The 26,231-nt window shown below is 35.9% G+C and overlaps 1 protein-coding gene across 2 annotated transcripts in view; it reads left to right on the forward strand.

Moving 5' to 3' along the window:
• Positions 1-26,231, forward strand: part of CNN3 (calponin 3) — a 34,375-nt gene that overhangs the window by 3,026 nt on the left and 5,118 nt on the right. For both annotated transcript variants that reach the window (XM_026700346.2, XM_087930195.1), the window contains exons 2-4: positions 21,185-21,306; positions 21,928-21,994; positions 25,371-25,508. In XM_026700346.2, coding sequence (XP_026556131.1) covers positions 21,185-21,306; positions 21,928-21,994; positions 25,371-25,508 — 327 coding nt within the window. The remainder of the gene's footprint in view (positions 1-21,184; positions 21,307-21,927; positions 21,995-25,370; positions 25,509-26,231) is intronic.

Consider the following 26,231-nt stretch of genomic DNA (forward strand, 5'->3'; position numbering starts at 1 on the left):
GATAGAGCAGAAAACTGGTGGTTTATGGTTTTCCAATACTGCTTGATTCATTTTGTTTAAATCTTGGATCCCCCAAATCTTGTGCATGTTTACTTGTAATTAAATCCCAGCTATTTCAATGGGGCTTCCTCCAAAATAAGTATAATACTCCTTCCTAACTAAACTTCCCCATGTTGTTCTTTAAATTGTTACCTGTCTTATGACCAACTGTTTTTTGTTCTTGGCCTTTTTCTTTCTGGGCTACCTGTTGGAACAAATATCATTTCTGCTATGGCTAACTTTTAAGGTGATTAATTATGTCTCCTTAAGTTTTTAACATTGCAAATAAAATGGGTTTGTTTTCAATGATTAGGAATGTAGTCTAATAAGCCCTTAATTGAAAAATAATGTATTTGTTGGTATGAACTGAAGAAGGAAAGATGTGTACTCAAAACACTTCTAAAGGTTAATTCACTTTTGAGAATAGAGTGAATGCTCTTCATTATTATATGCAGGAGATACCCAATACATAAAACCTTTTAGAAAATGATACGTGTAATATTATATTTCTCCTTTAAACCTCGGCATAGAAATTCAAAGCAGCTACTACAAGAAATATAAAACACAAGTAGGTCAAAATAGGCCAATCCAATAAGATCTTTCTCTCCTGTAGACAGATGGACAGATAGCAAAGTTAGGACAACTGCTCAGAAAGAAGTAGATAAAGCTTTCTCTTGTTTTAATGATAAAAGAGCTAGAAAGGCTTTCTTATGGTCTAGATGCTTTACTACTCAATTACATACCCTGTTTTCTTCAATAGAATTTGTAAGATTAAATGAGATTAGCAATGCATCGCTAAATTTAAATATAATTTTTAATGTATGTTTATATTTAATAATTATAAAATATTGAAATAAGAGAGCAGTATGTGATAATGAATGCTCTTTTCCTTGATTGAAAGTAGAAAACAACTTTTAATCAGCAAATCCCAATATTTTTACTAGTATATAAACCCTAACTGAAGTCTTCTCATAACTGAAGAATAGTTTGCTGTGTGACCTAAATAATTGCAATGTTAAGAAATTGAATTTAACTGATTGTGCTATTCTGAAAATAGTTGTTGCACTAACTTAGCAAAGTTGTTAGATACTTTGTACAAAAAAAGCTTTCCATAATTTTTGGTTTTGAATAAGATTCTTGATAGAGTAAGAACTATGTATCCATTCAGGAACACTTTAAAAGTGCTTCTTACGTTTAAACTATGTCTTTTCATATTTTAGGGTTGTAGGCCACTCCTCTTTAGTAGATCTCTTCATTTCAATGGAGTTTATTCTAAGCGGAATTTTTGAATCCCAGAGCAAATGGATTTAGCTAGAAATAGATTTGTTACATGTCAACAGAATTTATAATCAGGTGTGCAAGAAACTATAGTTTTAGTGGAATTTATCCTTTTAAATTGTTAATGCCTATGCCTATGATACTGATCTTATTCAAGAGTTGTCCTTCTATAGTTAGTTTCTAATAACATGCAATAGTGTTATAGTCATAGAAAATGGGAAAGGACCATCAAGTTATTGAGGAGTGATGACTATATTCTTTTGAACTACTTTTATGTCTAAGTAGACAAAATTCCTGCCTTTATCCATTTGTAAAGGCTCCTTCAATAGGATAAATGTATATGCTAAAGCAATAGTATGTATAAATCAAATAATAATTTGGAAAAAAAATCTAATTTAGACCTTAAGCCAATGTAGATTGCGGTGTGCAGAAATTATTAATTTCAGTAACATTAGCCAGATCCCCTCTGTTAAACAGTTGCATGAATTGCTGTGATATGTAATGTTGCAGAATGGTTTGGCTAGGCCTGGTTAACAATGGTTTATCCTTTTAAATTGTTAATGCCTATGCCTATGATACTGATCTTATTCAAGAGTTGTCCTTCTATAGTTAGTTTCTAATAACATGCAATAGTGTTATAGTCATAGAAAATGGGAAAGGACCATCAAGTTATTGAGGAGTGATGACTATATTCTTTTGAACTACTTTTATGTCTAAGTAGACAAAATTCCTGCCTTTATCCATTTGTAAAGGCTCCTTCAATAGGATAAATGTATATGCTAAAGCAATAGTATGTATAAATCAAATAATAATTTGGAAAAAAAATCTAATTTAGACCTTAAGCCAATGTAGATTGCGGTGTGCAGAAATTAATTTCAGTAACTTTAGCCAGATCCCCTCTGTTAAACAGTTGCATGAATTGCTGTGATATGTAATGTTGCAGAATGGTTTGGCTAGGCCTGGTTAACAATGGTTTACTGTGGCTCTAGGAACACTTCACTAATCTCTCTCTCACACACACACTCACACAAACACATACACACAAATGATGGTAGTAGATTACAAAACAGAAAGGGTTTCACAAACCTTTTCCAAACATCTCCTAACTTCAGTAAGGATGTACACTTGAAGTACGGTTGTGGTAATATAATGTTAGGCCATAAAAGGACAAGGTGAATCCAGAAAAGAGTTTTATACAAAGTAGGTTGGAGTTTTTTAAGCTAAACTTATTAACTGTGATGAGTATTTAAAATATTTCCAGGATCTTCTCCAATAAAATCAGTTTGTCAAAGCTATTCTTCCCTAGAAAAATTGCCAGCGGTTCTTTTTTTTTTTATGGTGAGGTGAAGTGGAATGAATCCCAGTTGTGCTTCCTGTTGTATGGAGCAGCCTTCCTCCAGCAATTAGATAAGACTTTGACTGTCTTCCAGAAAACATTGAAAACAGAGTTTTTTCACAATAGGATGACGCCATCTCTGTGTTTTTTTGTTGATGAAGCTCTATTATATTTATTTTGATTTGAACTCTTAATAAAGTTATGTTGCTATTTCCTGCGGGTATTTTTATTTACTAGATGTATGTATGTAATTATTGTTAATTATCCGGAAGTTGATAAAGTAGTAATTTTCTGATATAACATGAAATGTTGAATATACGTGCAGGACAATAAAATACCCAGTTCATTTAATAATTGTAATATTAAATTAGAAATCTTATAATGTTGTCTAAGTAACTCAGGATTATTCTAAAGAAAAAACTTTCTAAATAATTGGGATATTAGGGAAAGTATTTGCTAACAACTTATGAAGGCTCTCTAACGTTATTCAGTTGAATCCATATATTTAAATACTTTGTTGATTGGTGTCATATAAAATACTTGGATTGGATGATTATGTAGTTTTCTCTTATTTTTTATATGTCATAGTTGGAGCCTCCTGCTTGATGATCATAATAAGACCAAATGTCAAAAATAATTGTAGAACTAAAAGGGATTTAAAGTCTAATGGTCTATTTCAACTGTATTATAATGTACAATGAATGGAGAGCATCTCATAAATAAATGGAGTGAGAGGTTCATACCAGGAAACATTCCACAGTATTTGCTTGATTGAATAACAAGGGAGTGTCTTCCAAAATTATTTAACAGGGCTCTAGAAGGACCATGTAGCTTGCTTGCGGTTAGATGATTAACCAGAATAAGCTGAGTTCAGAATATATCAGTTTAGGAAATAGCCTGTCCTAAATTGTTTCCAATTTAGGTGTAGTTTACTAAAACCAGACTTCCAGCAATCCTTCGTTTGAAACATTAACTCCGAGACTAACATTAGGAAGGTGAATCCAGAAAATTGAATTTTACTTGCAGAATTTTTTAAAAGAGTTTTTCAACCTAAAAAAAAAAAAAAATCTCATCAGGATTGTATACTGTACTTCTTCTTTGTATTTTAACTGAGAAAATAGCCAAGCCCAGGCACTAATAGGCCACCAGATCTATTTTCATTCTCCAATCCAACACATAAATTTTGCCAAGCAGCCAGCTCTTCAAAATTTTTGTAAAGTTATTTTGGTATTGAGATACTGATCTGGACTTTAATTTTTTCAATTTGTCTTTTCTATATGGCTCTGTAACGTAATGAGTTCCAAGTCTATACAGGTAGGCCATTTTCAGAGGGAAGGAGCAAAAAGTGTATTGTGATAGTTACCATCTGCTTATTGTTCTCATTTAGGAAACAGTATAGCAATAGCATTAACACTTAGACTTATATACCATCCCATAGTGCTTTACAGCACTCTCTGGTTGGCTCAGCATATTTCCCCCAACAATGTGGGTCCTCATTTTACTGACCTTGGAAAGTTGGAAGGCTGAGTCAATTTTTAGCTGGTCAAGATCAAACTCCTGGCTGTGGGCAGAGTTAGCCTACAATACTGCATTCTAACCACTGTGCCACCAGAATATCCCATATTCCCACCTGGATGTTGTTCTGATTTATGAGAGAAGAATCTTGCAGTGTCCAAATCAGACCATGACCCTTTTTTCCCCCCGACATGGAAAAAAATGAAAGAAAAAAAGAGAAAGAAATAATACAGTACTTGTTTAATAATTATTTATTTTCTTCCAGCCAACTGGTTGCCTTTTTATGATTGCCTTTCTGTGCCTGATACAAGGACTGGAAGTACTGTAGCATCCATTGTGTGTAGGGTACAGATCCTATCAGAACATATCTAGATAAATTTTCCAGGTTTACATCTGAAGTTAATTCTGAGTAAGACATAAGAAATTGACTGTAATGGGTGGTTGACTCCAACTGGTAGACTCATAAGATTCAAGTCACCAGTCAGTCATGAAATTCGCTCAATGGCTTTGGGCTAGGATAAGATGATAAAATTAGAGTGGGAATATTAAGTGTGTTGCTTTTAATTCCTAAGGAAAGGCAGAACACAACAAATAAATTAGCTCATTAGAAAGCCCAGATTATATCCTTGGATATGCCTCAAGAATTGCAATTACATTAGCTGTCCTCTGGTTAGAACTGCTCTTAACAGTATTATTAAACTGCTGTCTTGTCACAGATAAGCACCACCACATTTTGGACACTCATGTGTAAAGGGGATAAATAACTATTCTTGTACTTTAAAATGAGCATTTAAAGCTTAGTAGTAATAACCTTTTGTAGTTTTAAGCTTCATATCCATATATTGGAAAGATCTTTGCTCAGACTAGAGTTCTAAAGGTATTTTGGTTTCTTCCCACTCAAAACAAGAAAACAGAATAACAGAATTGGAAGGGCCCTTCAAGGTCTTCTAGTTCAAGGGTCTCCAACCTTGGCAACTTGAAGACTTGTGGACTTCACTTCCTTCCTTCTCTTCAACTCTGGGAGGTGAAGTCCACAAGTCTTCAAGTTGCCAAGGTTGGAGACCCTTGTTCTAGTTCAACCTCCTGTTCAACAAAACAGAATAGAAAATGGACTTCCAAGACCCCAATTAGATTCTGAAACAGTTTCACAAATTTGTGTCCCCAAAAGAGGTTGCTTCTGGAAGATGGTGTAGTGAATGAGGACCAGTATTCACTTGTATTAGACAGAAATCTATATATATTTCAATCTCAAGGAGAAAGAATGCAAAAGCGACACTATGAGGGGTGACCATAGGCAGTCATGATGATTATTCTTAGTAATCCCCCCCCCCCGTGGATTTTAAGTACAGTAGCTGTCTATTCAAAAGTTCAATGTGAGGATATGATCTGAATAAAAAATCATGGTATATATTTCACTATTAAAGAAGGAAATGGTGAAAGGAATGGGTGCTAGCTTGATTTCACTTGTTTACCTCAGATTTATTTATGGCATACCAGTGTCAGGGAAATCTACAAATGCTAGACACTATTCAGTCCATACAGCAGATAACAGATATCAGATAATCAGAGTTGGAAGGGACCTTGTAGGTCATCTAGTCCAATCCCCTGCCCAAGCGGGAGACCCTACACCATTTCTGACAAATGGCAGTCCAATCTCTTCTTGAGGGTCTCAAGTGATGGTGCTCCCACAACTTCTGAGGGTAAGGTGTTCCATTGGTTGATTGTTTTCATAAATTGCTAGTTCATTCTGTTCCGCGCTTAGTGCCTATCCTTGGTGCACTGCAGGGGGGCAAGCTAGCTTACACCAGTTGACTAGTGGTGCTTGGTTGCTGGCTCTTCCGGGTTCCTCCACTTGTCTCTCCTTGCCTCGTGTTCAGCCAAGTCCAGTGCTGGCTTCTGCTCTCCACACACATGAACACAGCTAGGTTTTTCCCAGCAAAATGGAACCCGTATATCAATTCACAACATGGCATGCTGGATGGGCAGGAGCTGGGGAGCAAGGACCTTCTTGGGGAGCTGGGCTCAAACTGCCGGTGTGCAAATCATTTCTGGCCAGTTCCAGGGTCATTAAGCCTCTGCGCCAATGCATCCCCAAGGACTACAGAAAGTAGCCATCTCTTCCCTCAAGAGGTACTTTGTAGATTCTGAAAAGCACAGAATGAAAAGCAACATGTTCCCATTATCCCTTGGATTGATATATGATTAGGGGATTACAGGGGCTCTGTGCTTAAAGTATAGTTTACAGGTCTGATTGATGTGGGTAGGGGAGAAAGGGGTGGTCCTTGTTTGCAAAACCCTATAATAAGAAGTGAAGCTTCTGTTAGAGCAACCACTTAGCAAATCTTAATCCAGTTGTCTGCATTTTCTATAAAGTAGCTGCTTTTATACTATGTTCTCTTAAGCCAGTGAAAGCCATCAAGCTTCAAACTAAGAGTGTTAAGGTAGACTTCAACTTGCAATAGAAATTGAGCCCAGAATTGCTGTCCATAGTCATAACTTATGGTCATAAGTTGAGGTATCATGTCACTAGAACCATTTTTTTTACATTTTTTGCAGCAGTTAACCAAATGCATTTTTCCAATAGGAATCCCCACCCCAGAAATTGGAAGCAAATCCCTCAAACTGGCCAAAAAACATTTGCAAATTGTGGTCATGTGACTGAGACACTGCAAATGACCATAAAGATGAGCCAGTTGCCAAGTGCCCAAAATGCAGTCATGTGACTACATGGAGAGTGCAGCATTTCTAACTTCGAAAATGGGTTAAAAGTATCTCTGGAGAGAGATGTTGTAACTTTGAATAGTTGTTAAGCAAAGAGTCATAAATTGAGGATTATCATTCCAGAAACAGCAGTTACTTTGTTTTGGATAGGAGACACCAACAGAGAACATGCTTGTTTTGTAATCAAGCCTGTGTAGACAGCTACACTGATTCCCAGCGTTCGTTCTGACACAAAGCAGAGAAGTGGATTTTTAAATCTCTAAACATTTGGACTTGATTTATGTATAACATATTCTAAAAGAAAGAAACTGTCAATAAGAGCTAAAAAAAAGGAATGCATTCCGTCAACATGAGTGGCAACTCATCACAGGCTCAGTTAAATTATTGGTTTTACTTCTATTTGGTGACAGTCACTAGCACATTGATTAATGTGGCCATGCAGCTGGCTCAGTGGATTACAAATTATGCATACCTGAGATATAAGTATACGCTTATTTTATACAACAGCAATTGTAATTTGTAGTTATCAAGATAATTGTGTGGTTGCCTACATGCATCCGTGTTCCTAAGTGCATTTGCTGTGTATCTGCATATTAAAGTAATCACGTTTAACTTTACATAGGTCCACTCTCTAGTAGTTTTTTTCCTGTGTTGTGGAAGAGAGAAACACACAGCTTACTTGATATGCATGTTTCTGAATTACAGGAGGATTATCCCTCTTGAATTTGATTTTTTTGAGTAGCAGTTCTCTATCTGTTTATGCTACCCATTTATTCTGGTTTCCCAAAAGATTCCCAAAAAGGAATATGTCTAAAGTATTGCCAGTTTTCATACTTTCAGTGCAGCTGCAATATAGAAATTTCAAAAGAACAATCTCAAAATTAATAGAATGTACTAAATGGTTTTTTAAAAAAGCATATCTCAAAATGTTAATTCCAAAGTCATGATGTTGCTTGACTACAGGAGCTGAAACACACTGTACTATTACACTAACATTATTATTTTTTTAATTTTAATAATAATGAAATTTACTAATTTTAATAATTTAAATATTTATTAATTTATGTAACTTATAAAATTATTCTGCCTTGCCCCAGTAGTTCATTTATGTTCTTTTATTCCTATTAAGTGAGCCAAAACATCATGGCCAGCTTCTCCTATGTCCCCCAATATCCAGTCCACTGAAGTGAGGTGTGTGTGTGTGTGTGTGTGTGTGTGTGTGTTGTTAAACTCAAAAATAAGGGTGAGAAGATCCAGTGTTGTATAATGTTTAAGGTACTGGGCCAGGATTAAGGAGACACAGGATTAGCTCTCCTTCTCAGCCATAGACTTTTGGGGCTATTCTTAGTCAAGCATATTTCATAAGGTTGCTGTTGTAAAAATAAAAGTCAGAAGTTATGGGTGCTTTATCACTGGAGGTTTTTAAGAAGAGACTGGACAGCCAGTTGTCTGAAATGGTTATAGGATCTCCTGCTTGAGCAGCTGATTGGATTAGAAGACCTTCAAGATCTCTTCCAGCTCTATTCCTATTCCTATTCCTATTCCTTGTTCTGTTCTACTCTCCTCTCCTCTCCTCTCCTCTCTATTCTACTCTCCTCTCTATTCTACTTTAAACAAAAAGAGATCTTCTATATAAAAGACATTGTGACATAATTCTAAAAATAATCATAGTTGTTAGAATTATTTAATAAAACATAACAAGAGTTGGAAGAATTCAACTACTTGCCTGTTTTCATGATATCTCAATTAATTTTAATAAAGCTATCCCACTAGATGTTTTGCAGTTGATTCCTATGAACAACATAATTATTTGAATTTTGTGTCATTTATCCAAGTCTGCGTTTCTTATTTACCATTTTTCTTTGATACAATTTTATTTATTTTGGATACTGATAGCATTAATAAGTCTTATGTGGAGTTTTCATTAACATTCTTGTTGTCATTCGAGTTCTGATTAAGAAATGAGCTCGAGAAACACAGTACTTAATTCTAACTTTTCAGAGAGGCCTCAACCATAAAGATAGATGAACCTCAATTTCAGTTTAACTTTTCAAATTCTTAACAAATGCATCTTTAGATATAAAATTACTTTTTTTTTGTCTGACTAGTCTACCAGTATATTGGTGTAGTACTTTTTATTTTGTCAAACTTGAGACTGAAAATATTACCCCCCCTTTAAAAGTCACTTTAAATGCAAGCTGCGTTATTGATTTGGTTCATTAAAGAAGTACGATCTTTTTCTCAGACTTATTTAAAAGCTTGAAAGTGACCTACTATAATGAGTAGCAGGGAAATGCTATGTTTATAAAAGAAAGTCTAAAGAAATACTTCCAAATCATTTTCAAAGAGTGCCCATTGCCCAGCCTTATTGCCTGCAACATTTAAATAATAATTTCAGGTTTGAATTTCTTCTTTTCTATTGCTACATATTGATGTATTTTGGAAAAGGAGTGATTATTGTCTAGTATAGGGATGGCAAACCTATGACATGTATGTCACTGGTGACACTCTAGGACTCAGTAATCCTCTGGAAAGCCATACGAGAGAAGGCCCTGCTCTTCTGCAGCCTTTGAACACCCCCCTAAAAAAACATGCGAGAATGGGACTTACTTTCCTGTTCCCTTTTTGGAGACTATAAAGCCACAGATGCTTCAGAGCATTTTCTGAAGTTTCCAGGCCTCATGCAACCAGGAACTGCCTCGGGTACATTATTTACAGTTATTAAGTCTTTATTTATTAAATATTAAATTTCAACAATTTATGACTCTATTGTCAATTGTTTCTCTCTCTCTTTCTCTCTCTCTCTCTCCCTCCCTCCCTCTCCCTCTCCCTCTTCCAGGGAGGTGATTGGACAAAAATGGATAAATGGAAAACTGATTGATAGGGAAGATGAGAGGTGATTTTGGTCAACACCAAATCAAAGAGATTAGATGGTCTGATTTCTAATTGTTTTAACTTAGTTGAATGTATAAAGATTTTACATTTTGTTAATGAATTGGTTAAATTGAATGGTCAGGGTATTTCAGTGTTTTTCCTAAGTCATGTTTAATTTTCAAAGTCAACATCTGTAGTTAACAATGAGAATAATTTTGTTTTTCAGTGTTCCATTTGACAAAATCATGTTTGTTGCAGATATAATCAATAGCAGCCTCGATTCTGATTAAAAGTTAACTTTATAAGAAATTGTCATATTTGCATTTTAAGAGGAGAAGGAAGGAACTGAATTCAGACTTGTAGCTCGTATGTTCAATTTTTAATTAAATAATGATTGTGTGCATATTCTTTAAGGTTGGTGTGATTGATTATGTCACAATAATCATTTTTTGGAGCCAAAATGACACATTATCCGGTGTGCTGAACGGAGAATCCAAAGCATGGGTTAACTCCTCTTCTTCTGCTCGGAGACTGAGTCAATCAGGTCTTTGGCCACGCCTCACTTGCCTGAGCATGCCCAGTTTTGACCCAGTTTTCGACCAGAGGGAACGCACGGAACGTTGCTGGTGAAACTTAAAAGGAACTTATCTAGGATTTGAACTCGGCTGATTGTGCAGACTATTTCTTGGATTCTGATTCTTCGAACAGTAAGAACCCATTTTCATTTTAAAAGCATAGATTTTTACTGTACCTTCTTTGACTATTTGTATCATGTATCGTCTTCCCAAAAATTTCAGTGCTATTAGGTGTTACATCTTATTGATGGGCGATATGGGAGAACCTATGTTTTAAACTTTATAAGAAGTTGCTGTTGAGTGTATCTTCTCCACTTATTTTTAACAATTATTCTGGAATGCAGTATTAGAGATGAGATTTGAGATAGAGATCTCACTTCAAATGTTTTCCATATTGGATGGGCACACACACATACACACAGATATTCCATCCAGTTGCTTGGCACTTTTACAAAAGAAGATCCTTGTTCACATGATGTTCCTTTTTCACGCACAAATTAAGAGAAGTGGTCATTCTGTTACCAGTTACATGGCATAGCTCATATGTTTTCAGCAGGATTACTTTGACCCTAGCTCTTTTGGATGTCTTTCCAGTTGTCATTGGAGGACAATTGACTCAAAATTGTATGAGAAAAAATAAAGGGAAAAGTCTGAAATATCATAGTTTAGTATTCTGAAATATAATATGGAGAGTGGTTTTTCCTTCAATATTTTCAGGCTGTGGTTGATATTTAGATATGGAAGCATTTGTCTAGTGAGAAAGCAGAGTCCAGATAAGGCTGGAAAACTCAAACTTGAAGAAAATAATAAAAAGCAGTTTTATTTTTTCTTAGGCACTTTTAAAAGAGGAAAGAGTAGGTCTATTTTTCTTTTAGATTTGAGTCATGTTGTGTTGTATTGCTGACTACACCAGCCCTGGAGATTTGCACTACTTTATATACTCCTTATTGGATTTTGTGGCTGGATTGAATCTGAAACAGAATGGTTTCTATTAACATACAGTTTCACTGAAATATTTAAAAAATCTCACTGAATTCAATTCTTTTGCAAATATCATCAGATACCAATTGGCTTAAACTTTTTTTTACAAAGTCTGGAATGGTATGGCTGGCAGCTTTTAGGTGAACTAAATGGGCAGGATTAATAATAATGTATTAAATTTATATGCCACCTGACTTCCATCAATCCTGGGTGGGTTAAAATTGTTAAAAATTTAAAAAACAAAGATAAAATAATCTCTTCTATGTGCTAAACCACCAATTACCTATCTTTGTGCACTAACTAACTGCATGTCATACAACACTTAATATGCAAAATAATGTTATTTTTGTTTATTTAGCTCAACAGAATCATAAGTTAGTTACAGCAGGTACTCCATCAAACTTTTAATAAAGTCTCTGTGTGCTTCATTTGAAAAACAAAGAAATAAAGCTGGATACAATACAATACAATAGTTTAAGGGTTTACAATATCAAACAAAGCAGGAGTTGAGTGCATAACTCTTTTAGCTTCTAATTAGTACTATTGTGCATATGTAATATAATCCAAATGATGTCACTAACACATATGATTTTCTGTTTTTAGCAGACATTCAGGTGTAATAGACACTTGCTTTACATATCTCTGAATGGTCTGGTAAAGCAAAAGTTTACTGTATTTTGAGATAAGTGTTATCTAAAATATTTTTTATCACTAGAGATAATGAAGAATTCTTCAATTACAGAACATTCTGGCTTGAAGGTGGCCACTTTGAGTATGATAAAATAAAACAGCTAAGAGTGGGGGTGAGCCAAATATTCTGTAGTTTTTTTCCCTAATCTGTTTTCAACTTCAACAACACAACAGTAGGAGCTGTCTTAACTCTGTTTCTGCTTGAATTGATTGAACGATTGACAAAGGCTTTGAAAGAAATGAAGCAGTTAAGTATATTACTAGATTGAAGAAGACAGCTTTGTTCCATTCTTGCCACTCTGGCTGCCAGAAGGTGCCTATTAAAGCAACTGCAGCTTCAGATATGGGAAAGTTAGAATTTATGTGGGTGGAGGAATGGAGGAATGGACGGGCAGAAAGTGTCGTGTTGTGTGTGTGTTTTTTTCATCCAAGGCAGATAGTGCAAAGATGTTTGCATATATATATGTGTATGTGTGTGTATATATGTATGTATGTATGTATGTATGTATGTTTTCTTAAGTTTTCGCGGGTACTTACATGTATGGCATTCAGCTTTGTTCGGGTATTTTCCCACGTCATTGTAGTTGTGCTTTTAAAGTTGTAGCAACGTTTCGGCAGAATCTCATCTGCCATCATTAGGCTTCTGTATAGTGTTCATCTGTGAGTCAGAAGCCACTATAAAAGCCTGACTCACAGACGAACACTATACGGAAGCCTGATGATGGCAGATGGGATTCTGCCGAAACATTGCTACAACTTTAAAAGCACAACTACAATGACGTGGGAAAATACCCGAACAAAGCTGAATGTCATACATACATACATACATACATACATACATACATACATACATGCAAATAATTATATATACCATAATTCACACTCAAGGCTGTGTATGTGCAGAGTTGCTAGAGTGTTGGTTACGTTTTGAAATGCATATGACATCTCTGCATGCTTTTGTGTTAATTGGCTATTGAGCTTCAGAATACATTAAAATACAATGAAATACATAATGAATGGGATTGATTTATTGAGATGCATTAATAGAAACGAATATTAAAGTGACTAGCGTGTTCACTTTAAGCAGGGGGAAGGGTAGGGGGACTTCTAGGAGGAGAAGCCTGTCTGGCTTTCCTTTTGGCATGGGGAGGGGGGAGGACCCAAGAAAAATCAAACTTCCCTCAATAAATGGGAAAAATACAGGCCCAGCGGTCCAGAGTCCAAAAAGGAGGGTTCATCAGAGGATCAGAGAAGAAATCAGTTGAAATCTGGGTGGGAGGATATTCAGAGAGGGATCTGCCTGGGTCTCTTTTTCCCTCCCCCTTTGATTCTCCTCCATGCCGCATCGAGAGCCCAGGATGGGTTGACTCCTTCCTGTGGCGTCATAGCTGAGTCTGTACTGTGATATAAAAGCCAGCCCCGGGAGAGACCCCAGCTTTTGACTCAGCTTCTTTCGGTCAGTAAAGCTGTGTCTCTGAAAGCATTCTGTTAGATAGCAATCACCAGCGATCTTCAGTACTTTTTTCCTCTCTTCAAGCAGCTCCCAGGGATCTGGGCAGCTGCTCTTCCAGAGAACAGGGCTCTCTCTCTCTCTCTCTTTCTCCTGCAAGTTGGGAGTAGGGTCACAGAGCTCTGTGTAGGCAAGCTGGGCAGCGTCTGCAGACCTCCCCCACGCCTGCAGTTTGGAGGGATCGTAAACACGGCAAACTGATAAGAGCTCAAGCCAGCTGATCGTGTAGCTGGTTGCTGTGTTTTTCCCTTGCTGACTTCACTCGGGGCTCTGTATAGCCTAAGGAACGATTCTTCAATCTTGGAGCCTGTTTTCCTGTAGTCAGCGGCCACCTTGGATTCAAGCCTTCCACCATGAGGTGAGCGGCCATTTTGTAAGGCCGGGGGCCATTTATACCCTAAGGGGCTTAATAGAAAAATTTCTAAACAGCTTCTTTCCAACGCAAGAGCCTTTATTTTACAAATGGAGCAAGATAAGGCTCTGGCAGAGCTTTCCCCCCCCCAGTGGAACAGTCTCTTAAGCCCAATAGGAGAAAAAGACATAGGCAACGCACCCAATCAGTCCAGAGGGAGGTGGCTGCTAAAATCAAAGCTAAGGCTCTAGCCTCTACCTTTGAGCATAGACCAAGGGATATCCAAGATGTAGTCTCATCAGCCATTAGGCAGGGATTGGCTGAAGGCTTCAAGCAAATTCTTCAACCTCTGGAAAGGGTTCAGGCCCTTCTCCCTTCTCAGTCGGTGTGATGAGCCAGACGAGGACCCGCCCATGGACATGCAAGCTTTGGTATGTCCCACCCTGGGCTCTCGATGCAGCATGGAGGAGAATGGGCGTTGGTAGAAGCTACCCTGAACGCCCTTTCTGTCTATGCTGCGAGAGAGCCCAGCCCCTCCCTTGATTCATCCGGAGAGGGTAAGTCATATTTCTGTATTCATTTGTGCTTTCAGAGACACCTTTCAGTCTGTCAAGTATCTTCGCCAAAGCTGGGGTCTCTCTCAGGGGCTGGCTTTTATATCTTAGTACAGAATCAGCTAAATGACGTCATAGGAAGGAGTCAACCCATCCTGGGCTCTCTCGCATAGATAGAAAGGGCGTTCAGGGTAACTTATACCAATGCCCATTCTCCCCTCTCGGCTTTCTTCCCTAGCATCATATTAAGGGGAGGGGGAAACAAAGTGGGACAATAGGCTGCGAGGGAGGAGTGGATAGAGAACTCCCTCCAAGGTGTCGACTGGAGCATTTTTCCATGGGGAAGCGACGGGCATAAACGCAGCAGCTCCAGACCGCACCAAGTTCTCAGACAGGTATCCCCCAACCCCCTCTCTTTCTCTCTCCCCCCACCACACACACTCCCAAGTCCAGAGGGGAGTCTCCCCTGGGTTTCCTGGTTCATGTTGCTGAATCCTTTTTCTCTGGGTGTGAGGGAAGAGAAATGCAAAATGTGTGCTCAAATCTCTCACTGGTGCAAAGTCCTGGTTATTAAAGATGGGAATGGGGAAAAGATGCTATTACTTCCCCAAGGAACCAGGGAAAGTGGAATAAAAATAGGTGAAGGTGTGTGTATGTGTGTGTGTAAGTAAATAACAGCTGCTGTTATTTTGAGAGCTTCTAAGCTATGCAGCATTCTTTAATAAATACTAACAATAATGAACCATAATATACAGGATTAAAGGAAGGACTGTGAAATCAGAGGAGGGGGGAAGGAAGGAAGGAAGGTAGGTAGGTGAAATCAGGGGAAGGAAGGAAGTATAAATCGGGGAAGGGAAGAAGGAAAGTGAAATCAGGAAGGAGAGAGGTGGGGTCAGGGAGGCAGAGAGGGAGAAGAGAAGAGAGGAGAGGAGAGGAGAGGAGAAGAGAGATAGAGATAGAGAGAGGCAGGGCCGGGCATAGCAAATAATTTAACAACCAGTTCTCTGCCTTAATGACCAGCTGGGTAGGTGTGGCTGGAAGGGGTCATGTGACTGGGTGGGAGTGAGTGACATCAAGTTGGCCATGCCCACTCAGGTTTTGTGGCTCTTGGTGTTTTATTTTCTGTGGGAAATTGATCCAAATGGCTCTTTGAATGTTTAAGGTTGCTGACCCCTGACCTAGGGTAAAAACAATAAAGAAGTAACTTGCCCCATGTTCCTATTTCTTTATATGGAATTCAAAATCATATCCCCAGGCTTTCTGAGGTAGGCACAATCCTATGAACAGAACTAAATATGTTTAGCTTAAAGAAGAGGGTGGGGTGGATTGGGAGTGGGTAAGAGGAGAGATGGTAGCAATCTCCCAATACTTAGCCATCAGTGGAAAGAGGGTGTGGATTTCTACTCTGTAGCACTTGAGGGTAGGACAAAAGCCAGCAGGTAGAAATTTTCCAGAAACCCAAGCTCAAAATAAGGAGTACTTTCCCAATCACGAGAGCTATTAAATGGTAGAATAGACTGCTTTCTGGAGTTGTGGGTGCTCCATCACTGAAGATTTTCAAACAATGGACAGTCATTTGTCCGTGCTGGGGAGTGGTCTGATTAGAAGATTTCCTAAGTGTTTTTGATTCTATAGTTTTGATTGGCTGGTCTTGAAATAAGTAAAGACGAATTTGACTTGGTTAATATCACCATAAATCCAGAGCTGTAGACTAGAAGAATCCTGGAAAGAGTCAGTACTTAATCCTTTCCATATTGTTGCCAAGAACACAAGTTGGACGTGCCCAGCATGTCCCTAGGAATTCAGCTTTAAGAGCTGAATTTAAGAGTTTAATTTTTTTAATGAGAAGATTAATGAAATATGCTGACTGTAACAGGGCAGCTGTAGTGTATCTTATCTGTGCTGTTGCCAATAAAGTGGAATTATGCAGATTTCAATAGAAGAATATTTGTAGCTCATAGTTGGGCAATGAAACATCTATAAGAAAAAAATAAACTCTGAGAGAACCAAGGATCTCATGCAGATTTATTTTGCTTCTCCTTTATAAAAATAAAATCATGTCCTAATAATCACATTTCCAAGGGCTTAAATCATCCTGCAACCTGTTGAAGTTACCAAAAAATTCTATCCATGACCCTGCTTAGGATATGTGTACTACTGTTTGATAGGCATTTAAACACCATTGATTTGAAATTTGGTTCCATTATAGAATGACAATTATTTAAGTCTAAACTGAATAGGAATTAGTATAGTTTTAATTAAATGTAATTTTGCAAACATATAGCAGGCTGTTTTAATTTTGAATGAAAGATAATTGAATAGCACTACCTGCATAATTCTTAGAGACTTTTAAAGGCACATGTTTGTTAAATTTTTTTAATCTAATCTAGTTTTGGTAGCAACGAAGACAAAATAAGCTTAGAATTTGCCAATCTTGTGCTTTCAGACATTGCAAATTTTCTCAATTGCCTGAGATTACATAAAATGCATTTATACCCCTACGCAGACTTTCACAGAGGTGACTTTTGAGAGGAGAGAAAAATAGGGCTATGTCTGCATTGAGGCATATCATGCTTATCCTGTTCTCCAATCGTGTAAAACAGGAATGAGCAATCTGCAGTCCTATGTACTTTTTTCTTTCAAATCACTAATTAATGCTGAAAACTGACAGCAAAATTTTCTGCCGTGTTGAAAAGAAATGTATTGGAGACATACAGTAACTGCCCTAAAAGTAGGCCTATTACAATAGGAACACCCCCCTCCCCAAATGTTCCCTGAAACTGAGCCCACATAAATGGTGTATTATTTCTCACCTCAGTTTTAAATGTGATCTTTGGCCACCAAAATTGCCACCTTCTGCTTTTGCATATTTACAACAATATTCAAATAGAGCCCTTTTTCAGACTTCCACAAGATACAGCAGGAATCAGGGAGAACAGCTTCATTCCACTTCCCTTCTCCTCAATATATTTGCTGTACATACACAACACCCTTGAAACACTTTTATGTATGTTGTTGCAATCATACAGTTTAAAAGCAATGAAAAATAAAATTTCTGGTTTTGCTCTGTAAGCAACCCATAAATTGGAATGCCATTTGGGAGAGACATTCACTAATTTATTGAGGGAACTTTCCCCTCGTTTTCCATCTTATATTGAATCATGAATAAATATATCATCCTCCTGAAGATGATGTAATCCCATACTTTATTTCATACCATACTTATTTGCAGATTAAGCTTCTTGGTAACTTCATGATCATGTCCATTCAATGTATCTGGGAATATACTGAAATTCCAGTATAATCATTTTTTTAAACATCTTGTGCATGTATATGAAGCATCCGTGTATTGGTTATGACAAATAATATATTTGGAAGAAAATTTTAGGTGGGACAAGTATTGAGAAATTTAGCATATCTGTTGTCATGACATAACAACAGCAAAGAAGTATCCAAAGACACAATGAGCATAATGGGAAAGGATGATGACTTGAATGTTATTTTGCAATTTCAGTGACAAAGCAGCAGCTTAATAACAATAATGATAATGATAATGATAATGATAATAATAAATCCTATGCCTACACAATTATTTTGTGTACACTGGAGCTCCAGTGTACACATTGAGAAAATTTAGAAGAATGAGTAAAGTTTCACAACACAGTTTGTCTGATATTTTATTGGAATTACTATAGAAATCCTTTAGAAACATTTCAGCAATATTGTAGAAAACAAAGAAATTTATCACATATAAAATTAAAATACATATCTGCAGCTTTTGGTAGCTCAGAATTGTTATATTTATTTTTTATGTTTAATTCATTTTATTGTAATTTGATTGTTATGAGCCACCTAGTCATTGAAAGTCAGGTGGCATACAAGTTTACTAAATACTACTATTGTTGTTATTGTTGCTGCTGTTGCTGGAACACTGATGATAAAATGCATCTCAAGGCAATAAGCATTTTATTCCATAATGAAAATACTGAAATTCAGATGCATACCAAACTAGCAAAATGAACATTGAATATTTTATTTGCCAATAGGTAGGCGAGTTTGTATGTAAATAAACAAGGATAGAATTGATTACTGGGTTTGCTTTACTACTAACCTGATGAAAATATTGCTCTTGTGGTCTTCAGTATAGAGTTAATCTCCTTCAAAATTCCTCTTATATTGACATTCTCTTTTAGCTCTGTATCTCTTTTATTAAAAAGATTCCAAGCTGATAAATGAGCTCAAAGTATATTTTTAAAAGAATTATACAGTGAGGTTCTGTTTTATCCTAAAGACAGAAACAGAGATTCATTGACTATGAATGCAGTTTTTTAGTTTCTACATTCACCCTTTCTATATTCACTGGCTGTTTTTGTCCCATATCTGTGCATGTAGAGAAAAGGCTGGTAATTGTTCCCTTTAAAAGACCAAGTGAGTTTAAGATGAACTGTAGAGAATATAATAAATAAGAACTGAATTACTTGTGGGACTTAAATATGAACAACTGGCTGGCTTGTTCTGTGCAAAATATAGGGGAGTACAGTTATAATGAAATGTTTCAAGTATAATGGTGTGGCTGTAATTTACTCCCACAGAAATCTTGAGTAGTGGAGAAGTAGAAGGTTTCTTCTTGGCTCCAGTGAAAATCCATTTTGTCTGTGCAGTTCACCAAGGAAGAGGTTTTGTTATAGAGAAGCTCAAGTATGATAGCTCTTTGATTATTTAACATTTTGATTGAATTATTTTTTTGCTTAGACACTGGCCATCAACCTAAATTCAAACTTTAGTTTGCCATGGAGAAAGCATCTCAACTGGGAGTGAGTTGGCAGAATTGCCAACAGTAAAAGGTGTTGATTGCTATTATGCACATACCTCAGTTGTGCATTAAATTAAGGATGTGCATTTTAATTTATAATTTCAAGGTGGGATAGAAAAATCTTAATTAAATTGACAGGTTTTTCCAGTGGGATAGATATGCTGTGCCCAATTCTTATTAATTAGAAGCAGCCACCCTATCTGTGAACCCATTAGGGGATCGTCTAATTTGCTTAATCCAACTTTTCACCAGCTATAGAAAAAAATATCAGTCCTGAGCCCTCACAATTTCCCAACAGCCAGAGTTGTGATGTTTGGAATAGTATTTGATTGTCACAATGCTTTGCAGTGACATTTTTCTTGTATTTGGCAGGTAGGGTTTTTTTTGGTACGCAATCAGATTCTTTTTCAAAATGGTCTCCTACATTATTGTTTTTTATCGTGACCCAAGCTTGGCATTGCCAGAAATAGAAAGAAGTCTTTCAAAAGTTCTGTTATATTTTGTGGTCATTCCTTTTTTCTTGCTGTATCCATTGTGCCTAGTATAGACTGTCAGCAGTTTGTTTGTTTTACTTACTGAAAACCTGCTGTGTTCTGGGCCTAGTCTTGTACAGCAGGATGTGATTAAATTGCCTTTCTTCTGGTTTTTTTTTTTTTTTTGCCTGCTACGGTGCCTTTCCTTAGTGCAAGGATCTTCAAACTTGGCAAGTTTAAGGCTTGTGGACTTCAACTCCTAAGAATTTCCGACCTAACATGACTGGAGGAGGGCTTCTGGGAGTTGAAGTCCACAAGTCTTAAAGCTGTCAAGTTTGAAGACCCCTGCCTTAGTGTATTGTAATGATCCTGGTAGCCCGGAAGGCAAATCATTATTACAGTACTATTTAAATTCTTAGTCAATAATCATGTTTTCCCTAGTTTTCAATTAATTTAAAGCAGATGTTTAGGTCTAAGTTCTCTAATATTGTTTAGCCTCTGCTTAGTTTCCTCATCATTGGAAGTGTTGAAAGGAATAATTCTTTCTAAATACAGTAATACTGTATTGCTCTCAAATGTGGTTGACCTCAGATAAATATTGATTTTAGAGCCTATATTCTAGAATTGTGGGTAATTACATTTTTCCTCTGAGCACTGACTTAATAGTCATTGGGAAGGGGTGATAAATTTCCACTCTGTTTATGATACATACCATCTTTATGCCTAAATGCTTTGTAATCCTATGTTGTTTTCTCTCCCCATTGTCTCTATGCAGAAAAATAGAGGTTTTTGAAGTAAGGCTAAGAGTCTTCCATAGCAGCATAAAGGCATATGTTTCCCATTAATTTAATTTAATTCAGTTTAGGGTTGGAATTGGTTATCCAAATAGCCATTTTTGATTTATGCACACCGTCAACTGTCAAAGCCACAGCAAGAAAATATACGGATTTCATTTGATAATGGTTTTTATTTCATTTTACTTGAGGATGGTGCTCATACAACCCCTTGAGAATTAGACAGATGCTTTTGCCTTGATAAGAGCCTCTGGTTTTGCATATTAAGTTAAATATACCACAGGCAAAGCCATATATGTTAGTTTGTCATACTTACTTGTGATAGGTTCCTCTGGGTATATTAAGAAGAGTTTATATCAGCATAATGCAGACTGGTTCATTATCATACAGTCTTGAAAACATCATCAAGAATGAAGTTAAAGGGAAGAATGACATGTGAGGTTTTAAACTCTTAGAAGAAAATCAACACATAAAATTCAAAAATATCAATTCATAATGTAGAATACAATTATACAGAGATTACACATTTATTTTTATACAGATTAATAAAAATGATTAAAATAACATCTATTCATAAAGGGGCATATTTCAAATATAATTGCTTAAGCAAATGTGAAAGTAATTAAAATTAGAGAACAGATATTAATCCTTTTATTTATTATTTCCTTTTGGCTTGTAGATTGCTTTGAAATATGATCCACAGGTAGAAGAAGATCTCCGCAACTGGATTGAAGAAGTTACTGGCATGAGCATTGGCCCAAATTTCCAGCTGGGCTTAAAGGATGGCATTATACTGTGCGAGTAAGCAACACTTTTTAAATTCTCCTTCTGTTTAAGCCTAAAACAGCAGCTGTCGGGCATAGATCAAAATTTATAGTTTCCACTTTTAAAACGTTATGTACACATGCCTATGTCTTAGATAGGCTATTCAATATACAGAGCGATGTGTATATTGCGTAATTGTTGAAAGTGCAGGTTTGAAGAACTGAACCTACCAAAATAACTCTGTAGCTCTTAGAGATGACAGAATATAGTTCTCCTTTGTAACTATCTCTTCAGCTGAATTAACATTATCAACATTTCGTGCATTTTTTGTTCTCTATGAAATAAGCTTGCCTGTTACTAAAGTACCTTATAATTTTCATGTCAGGTTTTTAAAAATTGGAACTTCAAGAAACTTCTTATATTTTGCATACAGGAAAATGCAGTATAATAGTTGAACAAAATTATAAGGTAGCTAGTCGATGGAAAATGTGGAACTAATGCAGCTTGTACCGAAGATCATTTTCTTGTATGAAAAAAACATAAAACGCCTTCAATAGCAGAATTAACACTTTTTTAAGCGTGGTACTAACATTTAGATTATGGCTTTGTAAAAAGACAGAAAATTAAAAAAGGCCCTTTACTTCATCATTTTTGCAGGCTTATCAACAAACTCCAGCCAGGATCAATAAAGAAAATAAACCAATCCAAGTTAAACTGGCACCAGGTAAGCTATGGTTTATTTTTTTATTTGTCTTTTCTTTAAGGAGAATTGCAATGAATAAAAGTTAATGGCCAGTGGTTTTCAAAAAGAAAAATGAATCATTAAAGGTTTATTTTTCAGGAACCACAAATTGTTTACAGTATTAACTGCTGCACCAATGTTTGAGCGACAGGATTACTAATTTTACTAATTAGGAGATATCATACCTGCACATTTATTTCTTGCAAATTAAAAAAATCAAGGAGGAAGATAGTTCTTTTAAAAGAAATCAGAGAACCAGAAGGGTTTTTTTGGTAATTTTTTATTTTTATATTTTAAAACATCTCTTTCAGTGAACAACGTGGTTCAAGGTTTTTACACTTCAATAGAAAAATGACCTTAGTATATATTTATCTTTCACATTCAATTCTATATCATATCATTACCTCCATTTTCCAATAAATTTTCTCCATATTCTTATTTTCTTTACACTTATTAAATCAATTTTCAATTTATATCTTACTTCCTTTTTCTTTAAATGTTCTCATATCTTATTCTATAGTCTAACATTCTTTTTTATTCTAAATTCATTGTACCTTTATACTTTTATCTGTCACATTTGCAATTTTATCACATACTCTTATTTCATTATTCAGTAAATTTCATCTTAAATCTAATAATTCCAAAAATTTCCCCCTTCAATTACCAATTAGAGTGTGCCACCCTTTTATCTTGTATATCCCTCAATTTATTCCCCTTTAATCCATAATCAAAGTTTATCATAATATAATCACAATATAATTATCACATTCTAGTTTAATAACAATAATCTCCTAACTACTATATGTCACATATGCATATATATACTTTTAAGCAAGATTCCGCATGATAGTCTTTTCCCTCAATTACTTTCTAAATCATTAATTATTTCAAATATATTGATCTATTCAATTAATTATAGAAACTGATATTAGTCTTTTCACTAGGATCCTCATAATTCATTTTCACTATATTTGTTTTATTAAATATAATTCATCTTCTTATCATAGCTTTGCATTTATTTCAGTTGAATCCATATATAAATTAACAATAATCCTTAAAAAAAGCCAATTAAAAAAAAAAGAAAAAAATCAGTTGCATTCACTTTTTTAAAAAACTACATTCTGATGTATTACAACACATTACCTTGCAGAATCCCTTTTTTTAAATCTTTATCTACCCATTGTCTCTATGTCTCCTGACTAAACAATTTCTTATCATTTTTGTTCGGTTTCCATATCTCCTTGTTTTCTGGTTATTTCGCTTATTACCTCATTTTCCCTTCATTTTTCCCTTCCTTATTCCAATTTTTATCCCCCTCCCTCTTTAAAACTTTCTTCCATAATTCCTTTTTCTGCTGTTTCCTTTTTCTTTGTTTAGCTTTCAAGACATTTCCCTTTTTAATTGCCTCCTCAAACCTCCAAGTTTTAATTCCCATTCTTTTTCCCTTTGTTTTAATGTTCATTGCTCTATTTGTTCGTTGAAGCTGGCTTCTGCTTTGATCAGCTCCTCCCCTTCTGGCACTCCTTGTTCTTTGTTCGCCATTTCTATTAATTGTAAGGCAATACAGCATGATTCATTTCTTTCACGTAACATTTCCTTTATATTTCTTAATTCCATTTTTAGTTCCAAAAAATTCTGCCATTTTTAGACACTTCTTTTATATTTTCTTTATCTCTTTTTTTAGTATTTAAGTCCAAACCAATTGTCCGGTAATTTAATTCAACCAGCGTATTAATGTTTATTTCCAACGATTAACTTCTATTAATTCCTCTTTAAGTTTTTTCCAAAATCATCAAATAGTCCAATATCTATAAGTTTAAATTTATGCCAAAATCACCAAACAGTCCCAGGGTAATTTCTTCATGCTTCTTTCTTTTATCTTAATATTCTGTGTTTTCACTTTTCAGGGTTTCTATTTTATTGTAACAAAGTTCCTCTTGTTTTGTATCAAGTTTCAATTTTGAAAGAACCAGGCACTTTTTAAAAAATGTCACTTTAATTTTTCCTTTACCATTAGGTGTCGCTCTCTGTTACATCCAAATTCCAGCCTTTCTTTCCAACTTTTTCCCCTTTATTTGAGGCTTTTAAGTTTCAAAAATACATATTATTAATCATTTCCTTTTGGCACATTCAAGTTCAGCATTTAATTATGCCTATTTAGTGCCAGAATCATATGTTTGTCCAAATTTTCTTCCAGCTTCCTCCTTCAATTTTGCTTCTGACAAAATTCAAACCTTTCATTTATTTCCACCTTTCTTTTCTCTCTCTCTGGTCGCCGCTTTGTAATCCTTTTAGAAAAATTCTTTATACCTTAATTGTGGGGTATCTTTATGTCCATAAATTATGCCTGGTCTCCACGCTGTCCACTTCTTCATCGCTCCAGCACAGACTTAATTCCCAGATAGCTTCCCATCTTTAGGACAGCCATTAAAGACTGCCGCTTACTCCTGTCTTCGAGGGGAGTATACCTAACCAGGGAGGGGAGATGCGGCTCCCCTCAACCCAGCTGGCAGTCTCCCCTGTTTTCTCCACCCCTCTGAGGTGGATCTGGTCCGACAGGGTAAACACGGATCGAAGCTGCACACAATCACAGTCTCTGGTTTGTCGCTGATGGAAGCACCACCGGAAGTCCACAGAGAAGCAGAAGTTTTGTTAAAAGCATTCTTGAGATTGGAGAAATTTCTTATCTTTTTGCAGTTTTTCTCTAAATTTTCATAGCTCAAGGAATAGGATACTGTGCACTCACTTTCCAAATAGCAGGGCCCTGTAGTAATACAAGAATGAAAATCAATAACTTCTGCTTTAAAGTAGAAATTTGCCCAATTTTCTAAAGGAAATGATTTTTCACATTATATGTATCAGGAAAGATTAAATAGAAGAATACCCACATCCAGCAAAATAAACCTTCAAATACAACAGGTGTTGAAGCAAAATTATTTTTTGCAACAGTAGTACAAATATTATGGGATCATTTCAGCCAGGCACTTCAAAATCAATATTGAATAAAATAAAATTGCACTTTTCTGATGCTTTGTTAATTATTGAAATATTCTCTTCCTGTTTTCTGTTATGCTTGACTTTCAAGCTTCATTTAAGTATCATTTTCCTCAATTAAAAATATTTTATTTACAAATTTGTGTACCTAAATCATAACTATCATTAAAAACAGCCAGAACAGTGATTTGAAGGAAGATGCCGGCAGGTTGCATTTCTCCCATCCAAATGAATTCCACCTGAATTGGTTTTTCTCAAACAATAGCCCTCCACAATTATTGGTTCCAAGTAATGTGTAGCTCCTCTTTAAGTAAACAAACGCTTAACAAGTCATAAGAGTGTGACTTCCTACATTTGTTTCTAGCTGGAGAACATTGGAAATTTTATCAAGGCCATACAACAATATGGCATGAAACCACATGATATTTTTGAAGCAAATGATCTCTTTGAGAATGGAAATATGACCCAAGTTCAAACATCATTGGTGGCACTTGCAGGCTTGGTAAGTACATTGATCTATGGAGTCCAATGCACAATTTACCTTCCTTAGTAAATAACAAACCTTATAACATTGGTTCACATCATTTGTTACCTAAAGAAATAAAGAACAGGCCTGCCCTTGAATTTCATAGTTTGAGTTTGTATTATGGCAGCCTTAAGAATTAAATTACTGAATCCCATTAATTTATCTACACAAAATTCATCACCTTAACCATTACATTAACAAAGCAATAGGTCAAAATGTCAAATCAAGAGTCTGATCATTGATTTTGAATAAACATGACAAACCTTCATTCTTTCACAAGGGCTGACAATCATACAAATGCCATGCCTTACTTACTGAAATTGGCTGTTGTGAGACCAGGGTGTTTTGGGGGACATTTGCATGATGCCATCATTCATGCCATCATTCTGTCATCATTGCAATTGGTTACAAACACTACTATATTGATATTTGTATCTTAACAATAAGTGATTAGAGAAAAGTGCATGAAATATTGAGGGGGTCCCTGGTACTCTCTGAGTTTGGTTATTTTCTTGCAGACATTTCATTACCCAAACTAGATAACATAATCTGTGCTAGTAAGGAGTGGGGTTTACTCTCAGTTTATATTCTAGTGGCTTGCCCTGTCAGTGTCGGTGGAAGAGGCCTTGGATGTTTTTTGATTGGGCTATTTACTGTTAGCTTGTATGGCAGTTCCTTAGTTTGGGTATTGTTTACTTC

Source organism: Pseudonaja textilis, chromosome 3 (genome assembly GCF_049901715.1).
Source record: "Pseudonaja textilis isolate UNSWEBS1 chromosome 3, rPseTex1.2, whole genome shotgun sequence".
Taxonomy (NCBI): Eukaryota; Metazoa; Chordata; class Lepidosauria; order Squamata; family Elapidae; genus Pseudonaja; species Pseudonaja textilis.